The following is an 18,272-nucleotide window of genomic DNA, read 5'->3' as shown; positions in this document are numbered from 1 at the left end:
GCGTTGCATTGTATGGTACTCAGAAAGGTTTGGGCCGTGGGAGGACCACACCAGCTAACAGCTCTCACGTCGTTGTTGTAAGAGCCTGTACAATGACAGAGGCAGAGCGTGTGCCCCAGTCCCCGGCCCGTGCCGGCCCTCTGTCAGCCTAGCTGTGGCTTGGCCCGTCAGGCACATGGTTGGCCTAAGAGGGGACTGCACGAACCCAGCATCGATCATGTGGTATAACATTTGGATTAACACCCTATTAAGATGGAAGAGCCATATTCGCTACCTTCCAAAATTAAAACAGCGGCTGAGCAGTCAGGCTTAAGGGAGACATAGTGTCAGAAGCCATATCAGTTTGCCTCCCTCCCGGAGGGACAAAGACTAGACTTTCTTGGAGCCAAAGCAGAGCATTTTGTGTTCTGATCCGGGAAGATGCTGCGTCATCTTGAAACAAGACATCCTTGCAGGAAGGACCTTGTCTGGACCTGTCCCCTCTGCTTGGTGCTCTAGTTGCTGGTCTCAGAGGTGCTGCCTCAGCCTTGGGGAGAGGCGACTAGGCTTGCAGACCTCAGAGGTCACTGCAGCAGGGATTAGGCCTGCCTGTGGTCAAGGCCAGTGCCCAGGTCAGATGGGAACATGGACATGCTGTTGCCAAACAAATATTTTTTTTCTTTTTTTTTCCTGGTTATTTAATCTTCTCACAACGCTAAGTATGTGGTGATAACCACATTTTATAAACGAAGAACCTGAGGTTCAACGAGATTTAAATTCCCTGCCCTGGGTCCCATTTGCAGTAATTAAAGAAGATAAAACCCACAGCCCAGTCCACATGACTCCTGCTTCTTCCACTTGGTCCTGCTCCTCCCCCAAACCGAGCTGTCACAGGACCACGGGGGTCTCTCGGAAGGTGCGCAGATAACGTTGCTGCTTCGATCCTCACTGGAGAAGCAACAGGACAGATTGAAGAAGTAACATGTACCCTGGAGGTGTCGACTTTTACAGATAGATTTTCTTTTTTTAATTTTTTAAGAAACGTTTATTTATTTTGAGAGAGAGAAAGTGTGAGTAGGGGAGGGGTAGAGAGAGAGGGAGAGCGAGAATCCCAAGCAGGCTCCGTGCTGTCAGCGCAGAGCCCCACGCACGGCCTGATCCCACGAGCCAGGAGATCATGACCTGAGCTGAAATCCAGAGTCAGACGCTCAACCTACTGAGCCACCCAGGCGCCCCTACGGATAGATTTTTCTGACAGTGAAATACATTCTAGAGTGAATCCTTTTTATCAAAATAATTACTGTTACTTTGTTTTTCATAATAATAATAAACACCCAGTGTTTATTATATACCAAACATTATCCTAAGTACTTAGACGTATTTTAACTCGTTTAATCACCATAACAATCCAGTGAAGTCCATGTTATTTGCTTTTTGTCTACATACTATTGAAATATGAAATGGATAGGGCAAAGTACACTCATCCGAAGTGCACAGCGAGATTTGTGTTTACGAGGCAGGTACACCCGTGCGACCACCACCAGATTGAGAAACAACGTTACCAGTCCCCCAGAGGCTCCTCTTGTGTCCTCTTGTGGTCATTCTCCTCCCTCTGACCCAAAGGTAACCGTTATTCCCGGTGTCCTGTCTGAATCGCATTGAACAGATGAGTAAACTGAGGCACAGGGAGCTTAAGGGGTTTGCACGCGGTAGCACAGCTGTAACTGGCAGAGTTGGGAATTCAGACTGAGGCAGGCGCTCCAGAGAATGTGCTCATATCCCTGAGACCAAGCCAGGAAAAGAACGCTAGATTGGTGGTGGTTTGAATTGTAATAGCACAAAATCATCAGACTGAAATCTTACTAGCTTCTGCCTTTGGTCTGAAAATCAGTTTACATTCTTACAGTCTTGGGGCACCTGGGTGGCTCTGTTGGCCGAGCGTCCGACTCTTGATCTCGGCGCAGGTCATGATCTCACAGTTGGTGAGCTCGAGCCCCACATGGGGCTCTGTGCTGACAGCACAGGGACTGCTTGGGATTTCTCTCACCCTCTGTCTCTGCTCCTCCGCGGCTTGCTCTCTCTCGCTGTCTCTCAAAAAATAAATATATAAACATGCTTTAAAAAATTAAATTCTTGCAGTCTTGCAGCTCTAATCTATTTTATTGGCATAACTTTGAAATTGCAAGGGTGGAAACTCACTTCTGTTCCTCCCCACCCCCCATGTATTGCTCACCCGCTGCAGTCAGGTGCTGTGTTAATTCTTTACACACGTTGTATCACTTAACCTTCACAGGTCGTCTGTGCGGTAGGTAGTATTCCCATCTTAAAGATATGAACACTGAGGCTCAGAGGTAAAGAGCTTGCTGGAGGTTACACAGTCACAGAGACAAGGCTTGAATCTGACCGTCTCATTCCGGAGCCCACGGTTTTAACCACCGTGTTAACTCCTATCTTACTTCCTGTGTCAACTATGAGTTAATTCTACACTAATTAATCATGATAATTTCACATAATTATTGTCATTGCCATCATTATTCTTATTCCCCTCTCACTTCCCTGAGCAAATTCCATTTTGCTTACTTTGGGCTTACGTTGTCCATTTGGGCTTTACACTGACATCTGCTTCCAGGCGTGCCTCCCAGCAGAGTGGGTCCAGCCACAGTATTAGTTTACTCTCCGGTTCACGAGCATTTGCCCTGCGTCAGGCACCGCGCTGGGCACTGGAGAGGCAGAGACACATATGCCCCGGCTCTGCCCTGGCGATGGTCCTACTGGAAGGACAAGAATAAAAATGCACTGCATGCTGGCTCGCTGACCTCCACCCTAGATAGGGAGCCAGCCCAACGCTCAACTGAAGAGGCTGAGTGGAGCTGGGCCCCTGCTCCTCAATGTCTAGGACCAGCTTTCCTCCACATCCTGCTCCTAGCTTCCTCGGCCAGGGAAGTATCACATTCTCCTGACCACTCTTTGAATCCCCTGGATTACACTGCCAGGGCAAACCCTTGCTTTTCATCTTACAGGCTTCTGTTGGGTCCTAACTTTTGTCACTAGTTGTCCAATCCCTTCCTTGGACAGGCAGGATCATCCCCATCTGTGGGGGGTATTGGTGTGGTTTGAACTAGTGTCACCACTTTCTATGTTAGGGGAGGAAATCCATTGTTTTCAGACCACCAGTTTTAGAAAGTGAGGCTCAATAAAGTCTTGGTTGCAGGGGAAACACCAAAGGTAGAGTGTTTCTCAAATAGATTCCACTTTTATGTAGAGAAATATACTATAATCTCTAGGGGTATTGGATTTTTATGTTTATCCTAAGAGGTCATGAGTGGAAAAGCAAAGTTAAAAAAAAAAAAATTCCTGAGCTAGACAAAAGAAAAGAAGGAACAGGGAGCCAAACTCAGCTGCAAATCTGAATGTAGCAGGGACAAATGACCTTGTCAGATGGCATTCATTCACCATTCGTGCATTATTAATTTTTTGCCGTCTTTTCTGATTTTATTCTCTGTTCTGGACATAGTACTAATGTTTTTATCAACTTCATTGGGTTATAGTTTATGTGCAGACCATCTCTTTAAAGCATACAATTTAATGAATTTTGACAGTTTCATACATTTGTGAAATCACCACCACCACAGTAAAGATATAGAATATTCCCACCACCCTCAAAAGATTGTTGTTTTTGTTGTTGTTGTTGTTGTTGTTGTTTTAAAGATTTTATTTTTAAGTAAACTCTATACCCAACATGGGGATTGAACTCACAACCCTGAGATCAAGAGTCACATGCTCTTCCGGCTGGGCCAGCCAGGTGCCCCAAGTGATTGTTCATTTTTATTTAACAAAATAAAGCTCACTTATCTTGAGCTTCTCGTGTGCCAGGTGCCACTGTACCACTTTAAAAATGTTGGGGCGCCTGGGTGGCTCAGTCAGTTAAGCGTCCGACTTTGGCTCAGGTCACGATCTCGTGGTCCGTGGGTTCAAGCCCCGCGTCGGGCTCTGTGCTGACAGCTCAGAGCCTGGAGCCTGTTTCAGATTCTGTGTCTCCCTCTCTCTCTGCCCCTCCCCCGTTCATGCTCTGTCTCTCTCTGTCTCAAAAATAAGTAAATGTTAAAAAAAAAAAAAAAATGTTAACCCGTTTAATCCTTACCACATTCTTATGAGGGAGGCACTGTTGTCACCTGCAGTATATAGAGGATGACACAGGGGGCACAGAGAGAGTGAAATGCCCGCATTTGTACAGCTGGTGAGTGTTAAAGCTGGGTTGGAACTCACAGACTGGCTTCCAGATCCTGTGTTCACCTCTCGCCTCTGGTGCCTCCCGTTCGTCCATTCATTCATTCATTCCTTCGTTCAGGAATTGCCTCCTGTGGGCCAAGTGCTGGAGTAGGAGCTGACAGTGTAGAGTTCTCTGTCTTATTACCCTAAGAAGCCCGTGGACTAGGGGAGGAATTGAATACTTCTATAAATAACTCTAGGTTGGCATATTATTCTGGTTGTAGGAATGACCTCAGGGCAGCACAGGGAAAGGCAAACTTACTGCCAGCCAGGGCCCTCTGCAGTGAGGCTGGCCAGGCTTTGCTGAGTTCTCAGGAACCATCAAAGGAAAGGAAACAGACAGGCAGGAGAGCCACTGTTTGATGAATGCCTGTTCGGGTGTCCCTGGAATCCGGCCGACTCTTCCACGTACATTCGCTTATCCAATCCTCCCAGCAGATCTGTGAGGGAGTACTATCTTGATCCCCGTTTCACAGATGAAAACCTGGAGGATTTTGGAGGTTGAGTGAATTGCCTTAAGGCAGCCCTGGAGGTAGGGGGCAATCTTTAAGTGAAGCCTGTGTGTTAGAACCCAACCCCTCTGCTGCCCCCACCACCTCCTGACTATGATGTTCCCCTCCCCTGTCCTGAAAGGCCGGGGTCAGGCTGAGTCTGTGTGTGACAAAGCATAAAGAGAAAGACATTTTTGATTAACAATATTTATGGGAGGATGCCATTTTTGTGTGTTTCTCTGTGCAAGAAATGCCATTTGGAAAGTCGGTGTGCATGTCAGTATTTTTTTTTTTTTTTCATTCTGAGAAAAAGCCTATAGAGTCTGGTGGGGGGAGGGTTTGCAGCTGGCAGGAGCTTTGGCATATGTTGTAACTAAAAAGAGAGGGAACGTGTTGGTGGGACAAGCTACCGGAGAGCTGTCTCGGTGTGCCGCGGTACTCGTAAGTGTTTTAATTGGGTAGGGTTTTTGGAGGACTATTTTGACATCTGCTCGTGTCTTTGCTGATTTTTCTTCACTTAGAGTAGGAAACACAAGCTGTGGATAAAATGACTTTAAAATAATTGGAAGTAAAGATATCTCCCTCAAAGTCGAATTTGAGAGGGACACTTTTTAAGAAGTGGAAAGGAAATTCCACTTCTAGGAACCTGTCCTAAAGCCCGAGGCACTATGCCTACAAATTTCATGACAATATCATATATAAAAATTATTTAAAAACTGGCGGTAACGGCCAACAGGAGGGGCTTGGTCGAGTTTGTTTCCACGAAGTGGAACATTTTGTAGCAATTAGCGATGATCTTTACAAAGTTTTTAATGAAGTGGAGCATTCCTATATTGTAATGAGAGAGAATCGGGAAGAAATATTAAGAACTATTTTAACTATATTTTTAAAAGTAGGGATTGAGGTGAAAGGATATGGAAGGAGACATCAAAACGCAATCTCCAAATGGAGGGATGAGCGTCACTGTACTTTCCTTCTTTGAAATTTTTTGTCTGTATTTTTTTTTTTTTTTTTTGAACAGGCCCATGTGATTTTTATGATACAAAAGGCAAGTGGTTTTTTTGTGTGTAAGAGCAAGCTCGGCCCTGAGAGGATCCATATAGCTTCATGCCCTACAGATACTCGTTCTGAGGTCTGAGCAATTGGATTTGGGACGTCTTCAGAAATAGCGAGGCTTTCGAGTCAGAGTGGGTTCGAAAGTCAGCTCTGCCACTCACCAGCCGAGTGATTTGGGGCAGTTTATTTGACGTCTCCAAGCCTTATTTTCTCATCCCTACCACGGAGATGGTAGTATCTGCCTCCTGGCGTGGTCGGGATTCAGTGAGATTCAGTGAGCTGGCTCCCAGTAATGGTCTAGCTTCCTCCTCCACCAGCTCTTCCCACCCCCACCCCAGTTTGAAGGGTTTTGTGGGGTTGGTTTTGTGTGTGTGTGTTGATGAGGGAGGGTTTGGCCTTTCTTCATTGCTCTTGTTTCCTTGAGCCTTTCAGGGATAAGGCACCATCCGGCTGAGCTGGCCTCCGATTCTTTCCTTGGGAACACTGAGCTTCAGGAAGGCCCTTGAGTCTACGCCAGCCTCTTTGGAAGAGGCCTTGTTGCCAGGAGGGCAGCTTTGTCCTGTAAGAGGAAACTGTGCCGACCCAGCTCCTTGCCTGGAGCCTGGTGCTTGGGCATTTTGGTTACTAAGGGGACCCTGGCCTGCTAAGTCAGAAAAAAGGGCCAGGTTTTTTCCTCTTCTTCAGCCTGCTGCCATTGTTGAAAAAGTAAACACTCCACACAGCTTAACCGGCAGGCCCTCCAGTCAGGAGTGGGAAGAAATCAAAAGCCTGTTCCAGCCCAGGCCGCGGAGAGCCCACAAGGGCTGGTCTGTGCTGCTGGGGCCCCTCTGGGAACACAGAAACAACGCCCAATTCTGGTCCAGAATCAACATCCCTCTTGCTGGGCCTTTCAGCCCCTGAGGCTTCTCTCCAGTGGCCAAGCCCCCTGCCCCCTTCTGTTTGGGACTATTTTAGAAGGTCAGATGAGACAGAAGAGGCAGTTCTGGGGTGCAGTGGCCCTCTGCTCAGTCCTCCAGGCCTGGAGTCCCCTGCTGAGTTTTGGGGTTCCTTGTGGCCTCTTCTCCAGTTCCATTTCTGGTGTTTCAGCTTTTGAGGTGAGAGCCCATTAGCCTCCAAGAAGGGGCCAGACGGTTTTTGCCCTTAGGCCATTGGCACTACGGCTTTCAGACTTGCTGTAGCAGATGTGTGAATTATGAAAGTAATAATAACAACCACTATTTATAAATCCTGTGTGCCTGGCACCGTGCACGTATTACCTCTACTCCCTCACAGCAGCCCGGGGGGCAGGGGTTAGAGGACGGTGGTCACGGTCATTGGACCAGTTTTATGGATGAGGTAGCCAAACTGTAGCCACATAATCCGGGGCGAGCCATTTCACCTCTCTCAGCCTCAGTTTCTCATTCCTGCAAACGGGAATGGTGATACTTTGTCTCCAGCTACGTTGTTGACAATGAAAGAATGTGTGTGAGCTCCATAGGTGATATGAGTGAAAGAGATTGTTGTTGAGGCTATTTCTGTAACTTCCTGCCAGCACACTGCTAGGTCTTAAACTTTTTGGACTGAAAAACGAGGTGGCAGTGGAGCCCCGGACAGTTTACCAGGAGTCTTAACGTTCTCATCTGAAAAATGGGGGTTGTGCTTTATGAAACCCTGGTGATTCGTATTATTATCAAGGCTGTTTGCTGCCAAGTTTTTACTCTGTAAAAGTTTTACTCTGTAATTAATGTTTGGAGGGGAGAATAAACTTGTAAGTAGGCAGGGAATCTTGTCTCTCCTCTGTGGTTCTTAGCCCATAGTGAGCACTTAGGAAATGTTGACGAATGGATTGAAAGGCTTGCGGGCTAGCCCCTGGTGACGTGGAAAACTCAACAGCAAAAGGAGTTTGAGGCTCTTAGGTGTGTTAAGTGGAAGGATTCCCGGACTCTGCCACCTGGGACCATTTTTCAACCCTAGGAGGCTTCTGACCAGCTCAGCTCCACCCTCCTGCTGGGAGGAATCTCAAAACATTTACTTAGGTACAGGCTATGTCCTAGAGACTGGGGTTTAGCAGCCATCAGGATGGTCCAGGCCCATCACTAGGCTGTGCAGTTCTCTTCGATGAATTAGGAAAAGGCGTCTATCTCCTCTCTTCCACGGCCACCACCCCTGACCCAGACACACGGCTTAGCCGCTTTCAGCCGCAGGTGGCTGGTGGGACGTCCCTGGGCGGTACATACCTGCACAGTTATATTCAGTGCCTCAGAGAGTAGCTAATAAATTGATCGCTTATATATGTAAGGTGACTGTATGTCCCGTTGGATGTCTTCTGCCCTAGCATATTATGCCCTCTTTCACACCAACAAGCGTTCCAGTTTTGACCACAAATGATAAGGTCTTCCTAATTAACTGGGGCCAAGTGAGATAAAGACACAGTTGTGAAGTTCTAGACTCTAAAGGAATGAGCTTTGATATTGGACAGGAGAAGAGGGTTGAATGAGATTGGGAGCGGCGGGTAGGCGGGAGAAAAATGGAGGAGGATTCTAGCAGTGGGTGAATAGTGTGATTAAAAAGTAAAAACTCAAGCTACACATAATCTTGTACTTCTGCAGACTATGGAGAGCTGCTCCCAGAGGGTGGGCCTTTCCTTTCTCCATATTTTACCTATCCCTTCTTCCCCGCACAAACACGCGCACCTAATAAGCACGTCTCCCTTATCTTTTCCATTACTGCGCCAGTAGAGTAATGGCTCATGGCCAGAGCCTCTGAGCCTTGACTGGTTTCTGTGGAAAATGGGACCCATCTGAAAGCGTGACCTCCCTACTCCATGTTTAAGGGAAATGTTGACATGGTAACACCAGTCCATCTACCATATTCCATCCCAAGAATGGTAAGATCCAAAAGAGAGATGGGCAAGTGGCTTTTGGTAAGTGAGTGGGGACAGATTGAAGGGTGTCATTTGGGCTTAGCTGTACATCAGAATTCCTGCAGCCAGAGTTTTAGACTATAGCTCCTAGTGTTAAAAAAAGAAAAGAAAAAAAGTTGAGGTGTAAAGATCTCTCTTCCTAACCGTGTGACCTGAGCATATTAACTTAGTCATCTTCATTCTTGTGAAACCCTTTCCCCTGCTGGGACTTGTGGGGGGGGACTGTAGAGCCCCCAGAGTTTTTGTCAGTTAAAAGGCCTAAAAGATGTGACCCACCTAGCATTGGGCCTGCCACAAAATGAACCTTTGGCAAATGTCACTGTTCTTCCTTATTCCACTTCCCCGGAGAGGGCCAGTGGAAATATCCGTGTCCTCATGGTGCTTCAATTATTTTTTCTTTCGGAATTTTTTTATTTGCAGAAAGTCAGAAACATGGCCCTGGATGATGTCGTGATCCTCAACGTGGACACCAACACCCTGGAAACTCCCTTTGATGACCTCCAGAGCCTCCCAAATGATGTGGTGGGTAATGAGCTCTTGAGGTCTGACTCCTGTGAGTTCGGGCAGTGGACATGAACATGACTTTCGAGAACGGAAAGGAGGGGAGACGTCGTGGTTTTCCTCTGGCCTAAGAACTACAGTTTGTTTCTCTGCTGCGTCTGCCACCTTTGTCTCAGTGAAGGAAAGTTGGAGGGTGGTTCATTTTGTTTAGTTGCTTTGCTCTCATAACGTGCATCTGGGGGGCTGTGTAGTGATCCCAGCGTCTAGTCAGCTCCTCTTTGTGTGGGAGCCTCGGGGACTTGCCGTCCCCTCTCCAGCATATTGCCGCGTCCCGAGGACAGCACAGCTTCCCCTGAGCAACCCCGGAGGGCTTTCTGTGTGAGCGATATGGGACACTTCAGATCTGTATGTCTTTCCTGGACCATCATCAAGCAGCCATTTTCCCATGTAGCAAGATACCTGCTGACAGTGCTCTGAATGTGGCTCTCTGTCCCATAAATCTTAAATACCTAACGTCTAGACAGATGGTGGGCTCTCTTTAGCAAAAGCAACCGGCTGCCACATTTGCCATGCCGACACCTGACCACCTACCTGTCTCAACGTTGCTACTCAGGCTGCCTCATGGGCAGCTGTGCGAAGCAGACCCAATCTCCCCCATCGTCCACAGGAATGAGGAGGACTGGGGCTCACTGGGAAATAGGGTTTTGATGTTTCTGGTGTGACCTCCATGGCTGTGTCTGCTGGAAGATCTACAAAGTTATTCTGACTTCCAGGCTGAAGGGGGTAGATGTTCCCGGCCCCATGTGCTGACGTGGGATCAGGTCTGTGCTGCTGGGTTTGTGTCATGGGAAGTGGAGCTCCATTCCTGCCGGAGGTCCCCGTGGCACTTTGGGGTTAGCTGTCTGGAAGAGATGCTGCTGTTTGTTGATGAACAACTTGCAACGTGGTTTCAAACTCCTCTACTCTTAACTCAGTGTAAGATTTGGGGAAGTCATTTGTGCTACATGAAGATATTCTGGGGCACCTGGGTGGCTCAGTCGGTTGAGCGTCTGACTCTTGATTTTGGCTCAGGTCATGATTCCGGGGGTCACAGGATTGAGCCCTGTGTGGAGCTCTGCGCTGTGCGTGGAGCCTGCTTAAGAGTCTGTCTTCCCCACCTCCCGCCCCCACTCTGCTCCACTCCCCTGCTCTTGTGCGTGCGTGCTCTCTCTCTCTCTCTCAAATAAAATTTAAAAAAACCACAAAATTTAAAGATGTTCCATTTGTAGTCTAATTAAACAATGGCTACCATTCATTGACTTCCTATGTGCTAAACTCTATGTTAAGAGCTCGTACTGACCCCTCATTTCCTCTTCACACTGCCCTGAGGAAGACATTTTCCTTATTCCTGCTTCATGCCCAGAGCTAGAAAGAGGAGGAGCCAGGAAGTGAAGCCAACTCTGTCTCTCCTGAGAGCTGCCAAGCCCCACATCCTCTCTAGGGGCCGTCTGCATTCAGGGATCGCATGCAGTTAGCATTATAGCCCAGTGGAGTAGGTGTTCTCTCCTTTACATAGGGCAGATGAGCCTCAGAAAGCACATGCCCTGCTATAGGTCATATGACTGGCTGGGGCAGAGCTGAGATTGGACAGCACCAAAGCCCACACTGCCTCCTCTCCTTGTACCCTGCCCCCCGCCCCCTTCTGAGGCAAACAGATGGCAGAAGCAGGAAAAAGGAAAGGACCAGACACCATGAGGCTACCTATTCGTTTCAGGACAAGGTATGGGCTTGGGATCTCAGGGCCTCCTGACCATAGTTTGAATCATTGGTCCAAAGAATATGTGGCTTCCACCCTGGTTCTTTCCTAGGGAAAAGCTTTCCCCTTAATCCATGGGTGCCATATGTATGGACCTGTCAGTTCCTGAGTGAATTTTGTAAGTGAGCCTGAGGTATCAGATGCTAGGAATGGCAGGGGCCTGGGGCAGCCCAGAATGACTGGCTGATAGATAGCTAGGAAACAGTGGGGTAGACTGGTCCCATCTGCCGTGTGCGGGCCCAGTGCTGGGCATCAAACAGCAAAGATGAAATAGATCTAGTTCTTTCCTTCAAAGAGGAAAGTAGGGAAAACAGATATGTTAAAAATATATAAATAAATATATAAATATATATAAATATATATAAATATATATATATACATATATATATATATGTATATATATATATATATCACGATGTAGCATAATAGGGGTCACAAGGGAAATAGGAATCAGGCACAGAAGGGCCCAGGGATGACAAAATTTGGGAGACAGAAATAGAGGCTTCCTGAAGATGGCACATTCCAAGATGCTTTTTAAATGATCGTCGCAGTGGTCTCAGGGAACCAAAGGAATGTAGGCAAGTTATTTTTTTCTCTCTGAGCTCAGGCTCCCGTGTTGGAAGGAGGAGTGTGAGCCCTGTAGTTAGGATTGCTGTAGCAAATAAACAAGATGGTTATGTTCCTCAAATGCTTAGAACAGTGCTCACGTATTGTTAGTGTTCAATAAATGGTACCTGCATTTGTTTTTCATAAAATTGTTGTTAATCATTGCAGCCAGAGTTGGAGGACAGTTATATTCCCTAAAAGTCCTCTGCCTACACAAAAACGAGGTCTGTGGCAGGGTTGAGAACGTTCTACAACAGTGTTCAGCATGGGGCTCCAGAGCCATGAAAGACTCCAAATAATGGATAGGGAATGTGGTCCATAAGGCATTTGTGTTTCCGGGGAATAGGTTTGCTCCCATAATGCTGTGTGAACTGTCACATCCTTGAGAGAAGAAACCACATGCTGTGCATCTTCGTGTCCCTTGCCTTCAGCACAGAGCCGGGACTTGCAGGGCACCGCCATGTCCACAGCTGACCTCACAATTTCCCCTTTGGTTGGAGGTGCTTGTTTGTGGCGTCTGACAGATTCTGCTTCTCCAGCCGTTTGTCAAATTCTCTTCTCCCGTTCTCCCTCCACCACCTAATCCAGGCTCTTCGTTTTCTCCGCACACCATTAACCACCAGCCCGTGAACTTGCTCCTCTGACTCCAGCCTGTCCTCCTTTTGCACCAGAGCAGCCTTTCCAAAAATAAATTTAACTGTATTTCCCTCTTAAAACTGCTCCGTTAATGAACATAATTAAAAAACAGAAACAAACAAGCAAAAAACCAAAAGGAAACAAAAACCCATTACCTCCCAGTGCCTATAGCTTAGAGGCGAATTCCTTTTGTTGGCTTTGAAATCAGACAGACGCGTGTTTCAATCCTGGCTTCTCCACGTACTAACCGTGTGATCTTGATCAAAACTACTTAGGCTCTCTGAGCCTTAGTTTCCTCATAGGTTGTTGTGTGAATTGAAGGTAATGTATGTAATATATGTAAAACATACATCCTACGAGTGTGATAGATGGTAGTTAGTGATGATGATTATGGATGATGATTTATGGATATTTACAATGAGCATAGCATTCAGGGTCCTCTTTCATATTCTGACTCTCCTGGGTGTTTTTCTGATAGCTTTAGCTCTCTCCCCTCCCAGCTCCAAACTCCATACATAATTGGAACTGTTACTAGTTCTGCAAACCTTGCATGTTATTTTATAACTTCAAACTTTGCATATAGTCCCCCACCCCCCCCCCCGCCCCAAATGTCCTGCCCCACCCGCCAATCTCCTACTCGATCTTCAAGACTTACTCTAAATGTAAAACTATAAAAATCTTCCCTGGAGCACTTGGCTGGCTCAGTTGGTAGAGCATGTGACTCTTAATCTCAGGGTCATGAGTTCAAGCCCCACATGGGATGTGGAGCCTACTTAAATAAATAAAGAAGTAAGTAAGTAAGTAAGTAAGTAAGTAAATAAATAAATAAATAAAACCTTTCGTCACCTCTACAGGTCATTTCACTATATCTTTCTCTTTGTGTTCACAGCCCCTTGTATAATTGTGTAATTATACTTGTGTAATTCTACTTCTCACCCAACAGTATAATTGAGTATATACTTCTGGCTTTTCCTGTGAATTGTGACTTCTTTAAAGGCAGGAGTCAGGTTTTATTCATCTTTGTTTCCCAGAAATGCAGCATCCACTGAATAGATAGATAGAAGGGCAGAAGGGACACATGGATTGGGTTATTTTGGTAGATGAAATCTTGCAAAATGTGGCAACCGTGCTGGAAATTTTACTGAAGGAGGCCTCTGTCCCGCTTCTAGCCATGATGGAATAATTGGAACTGGCTTTATCCTCCCACCGTTAACAACTACAACTCTGGACAATTTTTAAAAAACAGTGGTTTTCACATATTAGACAACAGGCCATGCAGGACTTTGATTCCTGAGAGAAAGGAAGCAAGTGAGGTGAGGCCTGCCATTCCCCTGGCTTTTTGCCTTGAGGCATTTCTGGACCATGGTGCCAGGATGGGGTCCCCAGCAAAGCACACCAATTTTGCTGAGTCGAGGGGTCAGAAAGCTGAGCTTAAGGGCGAGATGGTTTAAATTTGTGGGTCAGAGTACCAGACTGGAAGAAGGCACTCATCACAAGAGCTCCAGAAATCTGTCTCAAGTCCTCTTGACTAATATGCTAAAGACTGACCTGCCCCTGTGTAGGGTGGAGCTCACACAGACTCTCGCTCACACAAGCTCTGACCAGCCAGAGTAAGATCTTGCTGTTCAAGGAGGACAGTCGTTAGAGACCGCCGGAGACCATGCCTTGGTAGGACTCTAAGTTCGCTCTAGAGTAAGGATTCTTTTAGCCTGGCCCTAACCGAGGTTAAAAGCAAGCCTCGAGAAGCATAATCTCTCTCGTTTAATCTGAGTACCAGTTACGTGGGCAGGAATTCATTCATCAAGCTGAACACCAATGTTATGTGTGTGTTGTATATTTAAACTTCAGTAAAAGTTTTAAAACTATTTCTTTAAAAAGAAAAGGCCTTGAAAGGTTCAACCTCATATGCAAGGAATTTAACTTCCCATCAAAATAAACTACAACTCTCTTTAAAAGAAGACAGTAGGGGCACCTGGCTGACTCAGTCACTGGAGCATCCACTCTTGATCTCAGGTTTGTGAGTTCAGACTCTATGTTGGGTGTAGAGATTACTTTAAAGAAAAAAAAGCCAATAAAATCCATACACAACAATGTAACATTCACAGTATCTGGCAACCTATTTTAAATATATGAGAAGTGTTGAGATCAGAAGAAATGTAGCCCATAACAAAGAGAAAAATCAGTAAAGAAGCTCAGAAATGGTGGAATTAGACAAAGGTCTTGAGATGTAAAGGATTATAAATCAATATGCTCGTGAATTTAAAGGAAGACCTGAACTATTTGAGAAGAGAAATAGAAAACATAAAAAGAATGAAAAGGAACTTGTAGAGGTGAAAAACAGAATACCTGGAATGAAAATTTCATTGATAGGATTAAGAGGATATTAGACACCACAGCATAAAAGATCAATGAACTTAAAAACATAGGAATAAAAACTACCCACTGTGAGGCAGAGAAAGGGAAAACACTGGAAAAGATTAATAGACCCTCTAGGACCCATAGCACAATATCAAGAGGATTAAAATGCTTATCATCCTAGAAGGAAAGGAAGGTGGGGAAAGACAGAAGAAAAAATATTTAAAGAAATTATAACATTTTTCTTTACCTTTGATGAACATTGTAAATTCAGAGATCCAAGAAGCTCAAGGAACCTCAAGCATAGTAGATCCACACAAAACCAGAGCCCAGAATGATAATTACTCAGAACCAGTGATAAAAACAAAGGCTTAACATTAGCTGGAGAAAAAAGACACATTACGTAAAAGGAAGAAGTAATGACTGAAGACTTCTTATAAGAAACCACATAAGCCAGAAGGTAATGGAATGACATTTTTAAAGTAATGAAGGGAAATTTTTATCAACCTAGAAATCTATATCCTTCAACAGGATGAAAATACCCTGCAAAATTGAAGACAAAATTTAAGACCTTTTCAGATGAAAAAAGTGAGAGAAAAATCACTGTCAGCAAACACTACGAGAAATATTAAAGGAAGTTCTTCAGATAAAAGAAAAGTGAAACCATTGAGAAACTTCAACAATAAAGGAGGGAAGAGTGCCAGAAATAGTTAATATGTGGGTAAATATAAGAGACTTCTTTCGTCATTTTTTGTATCCAAAAAAATTTTTTTTGACGTTTATTCATTTTTGAGAGACAGAATGCAAGCAGGGGCGGTGAAAAGAGAGAGGGAGACACAGAATCCGAAGCAGGCTCCAGGCTCTGAGGTGTCAGCACAGAGCCGGACGCGGGGGCTCGAACCCACAGACCGCGAGATCACGACCTGAGCCGAAGTCGGACGCTTAACCAACTGAGCCACCTAAGTGCCCCTAGACTTCTTTCTTCATTTTTAATTTCTATAAATGATAACTTGAGTATTTAAATTAAAAAAAAACTAACGTATTGTGTGTTGTAACATGGGTAGAAGTGAAATGAAATGTATGGCAGCGGTAACAACAGAGGACAGTGTGTAGATGGAGAAAGGAAGCATATAGTTTTCAGATTCTTAAATTCCATGTAAAATGGTATAACATTGTTTGAAGGTAGCCTCTTCAGTTAAAGATGTATACTGTAAACCTTAGAGGAGCCGCTAAGGGGGAAAACAAGATGTACAGCCAATAAGCCAATATTGAAGATCCAAACCATTTAGAGGGAGGGGGGGAAGGATGATGGAACCAAACACAGAGGGAACAAGTAGAAAAGTTAGCAAGATGAGAGATTGACCCACTGTATTGATTATTGCATTAAATGTACATGGTCTAAATATTCCAATTAAAGGAGAGTAATTATATAAATAATCAGGACCCAGTGGGATGCTGTCCACAAGAATTTCATCTCAAAGAGTCAGCCAGATGAAAAGGAAAAGCATGGGAAAGGTACACCATGCAAATACCAGCCAAGAGAGAGTTGGTGGGAGATGAGAGGCAAATGTTGCTCATAGAAGAGTTCCAAATATCTGTAGATACTGTCCTCTCAGGAGAAGGAGCTTAATCGTCCCCACCCCACCCCATCCCACCCCCTGCAACACACATACACTTGAGTGGGGGCTGGACTTACTTCCAAGAAACAGAGTCTGTAAAGGGAGAAAGTGTAACTTGAATGGACAGATGTCAAGCACTTCTTCAAGTGATCAAGTTTAATGTCACCAGTGATGTTGTGTGAAGATTATGTAACCTTGATATGATGAGAAGGATACATGACCTCTCAGGCATTCTTTCCAAAAACCCAAATAATGACAAAAAACTTCAGTTAACCGAAAATTGAGGGACATCTTATAACATACCTGACTAGTACTTTTCAAAACTGTCAAGGCCAGGGGCACCTTGGGTGGCTCAGTTGGTTGAGTGTCTGACTCTTAGTTTCGGCTCAGGTCATGATCCTAGGGTCATAGGTTTGAGTGTGGAGCCTGCCTAAATTTCACTCTCTCTTTCCCTCTCCCCCATTCATGTGTGTCTCTCTCTTTCCCTAAAATAAAATTTGAAAAGCTGTCAAGGTCATAAAAAACATAGGAAAGCCTGAGGAACTGTCACAGACCAGAGAAGACTGAAGAGAAATGACAAACTAAATACAAGGTGGAATTCTGGATTGGATACTGGGATAGAAAAAGAACACTACTGGAAAAATTGATGAAATCACAATGAGGTTTAGAGTTTAGTTAATAATGTGCCGGTGTTGGTGTTAGTTTTGACAAATGTGCTCTAGTAATGTAAGATCTATTAGGGAAACAAACCGTGGAGTGTATAGGTACTCCCTGTAGTATCTTTGCAACTTTTCTGGAAGTGTAAAAATACTGCAAAATAAAAAGGATATTTAAAAAAATTTTTTTAACGTTTATTCATTTTGTGAGAGAGAGAGAGAGAGCGAGCGAGCATGAGTGGCGGAGGGGCAGAGAGAGAGGGAGACACAGAATCCGAAGCAGGCTCCAGGCTCTGAGCTGTCAGCACAGAGCCTGACGCAGGGCTCGACCCCACGGACCGTGAGATCATGACCGGAACCGAAGTTAGATGCTTAACTGACTGAGCTACCCAGGTGCCCCAAAAGGATTTTTTAAAAAGGAAATAAGAGAGTTTTATAAAGAACTCTGTGCCTGTGATTTTGATAAATTAGATAATCAAATTCTTTGAATACACAAATTACCGAAAGTTACTCAATAAGAAATAGGAAACTGAAAAAGTAGCACTATTTCTATTAAATAAATTTGAATTTGTAATTAAAACTTTCCCACAGAGAAAATTCCAGTGCCAGATAGTTTGGTTAATTCTATCATGCATTTAAGGAAGAACAAATAGCAACCTTACACTAACCTTTTTGAGAAAATAAAGGGGAAAGGAACAGCTCCCGCCTTATTTTCGGAGGTTAGCATTACTCTGACATGAAAAGCACATGAAGAATCTACAAGAAAAGAAAAGTGCTGGCCCATATGCCTCATAAATGCAGATGTAAAAATCTTTAGCAAAATGTTGACGAATTGAATACAATCTATAAAAAGGCTAATACCTCATAGAACCACATATTTTAGGAAAAATTCAACCCCTCTCATGTTAAGAGCTCTTTACAAACGAGGTTTCCTCATTGTGATCAAGAGCATCTTGGAAAAACCTACAGCTAACATCTTACTGATGAAAGAATGAATGCTTTTTCCTCTCAGAATGACAACCAAAAGAATGTCTGCTCTTCCCATTTCTATTCAGCAATGTACTAGTGGTTCTAACCAGCTTGCTAAGACAAGGACGAAAAAAAGGACGAAGTAAAATCGTCTTTTTTTCAGATATGATCATGTGTATGGAAGATCCTAAGGAGTCTTGTAAATTAATTTAGCAAGCACGTAGGATAAGGTCAGTATACAAGAGCTAAATATATTTCTATATAGTGGTGATAAGCAGTTGAAAAGTGAAAAATTTTAAGTGCCATTTAAAATGGCACACAAAATATTTAGGAATAAATTTAACAAAACATGTGAGATTTGTATACTAAAAGCTATAAAATATTTCTGAGAAAAAAACCTAAAAGACCTAAACAAATGGAGAGATATTCCATATTTTC

At 44.6% G+C, this 18,272-nt stretch overlaps 1 protein-coding gene across 18 annotated transcripts in view; it reads left to right on the top strand.

Annotated features, from left to right (window-relative positions):
- Positions 1-18,272, top strand: part of DENND1A (DENN domain containing 1A) — a 511,997-nt gene that overhangs the window by 323,743 nt on the left and 169,982 nt on the right. For 17 of the 18 annotated variants that reach the window (XR_005792696.1, XM_040482265.1, XM_040482268.1 and 14 more), the window contains one exon: positions 9,118-9,219. The exons of the other annotated variant lie outside the window; for it this stretch is intronic. Coding sequence is in view for 16 of the 17 variants with exons in the window: in XM_040482265.1 (XP_040338199.1) it covers positions 9,118-9,219 (102 nt within the window). In the remaining variant the exon portion in view is untranslated. The remainder of the gene's footprint in view (positions 1-9,117; positions 9,220-18,272) is intronic. 18 annotated transcript variants of the gene reach the window in all.

This window comes from Herpailurus yagouaroundi, unplaced genomic scaffold (assembly GCF_014898765.1).
Source record: "Herpailurus yagouaroundi ecotype Mexico unplaced genomic scaffold, PumYag 160, whole genome shotgun sequence".
In the NCBI taxonomy this organism is placed as follows: domain Eukaryota; kingdom Metazoa; phylum Chordata; class Mammalia; order Carnivora; family Felidae; genus Herpailurus; species Herpailurus yagouaroundi.
The sequence above is the reverse complement of the archived record's forward strand: the minus strand, read 5'-3'. Positions and strand labels throughout refer to the sequence as shown.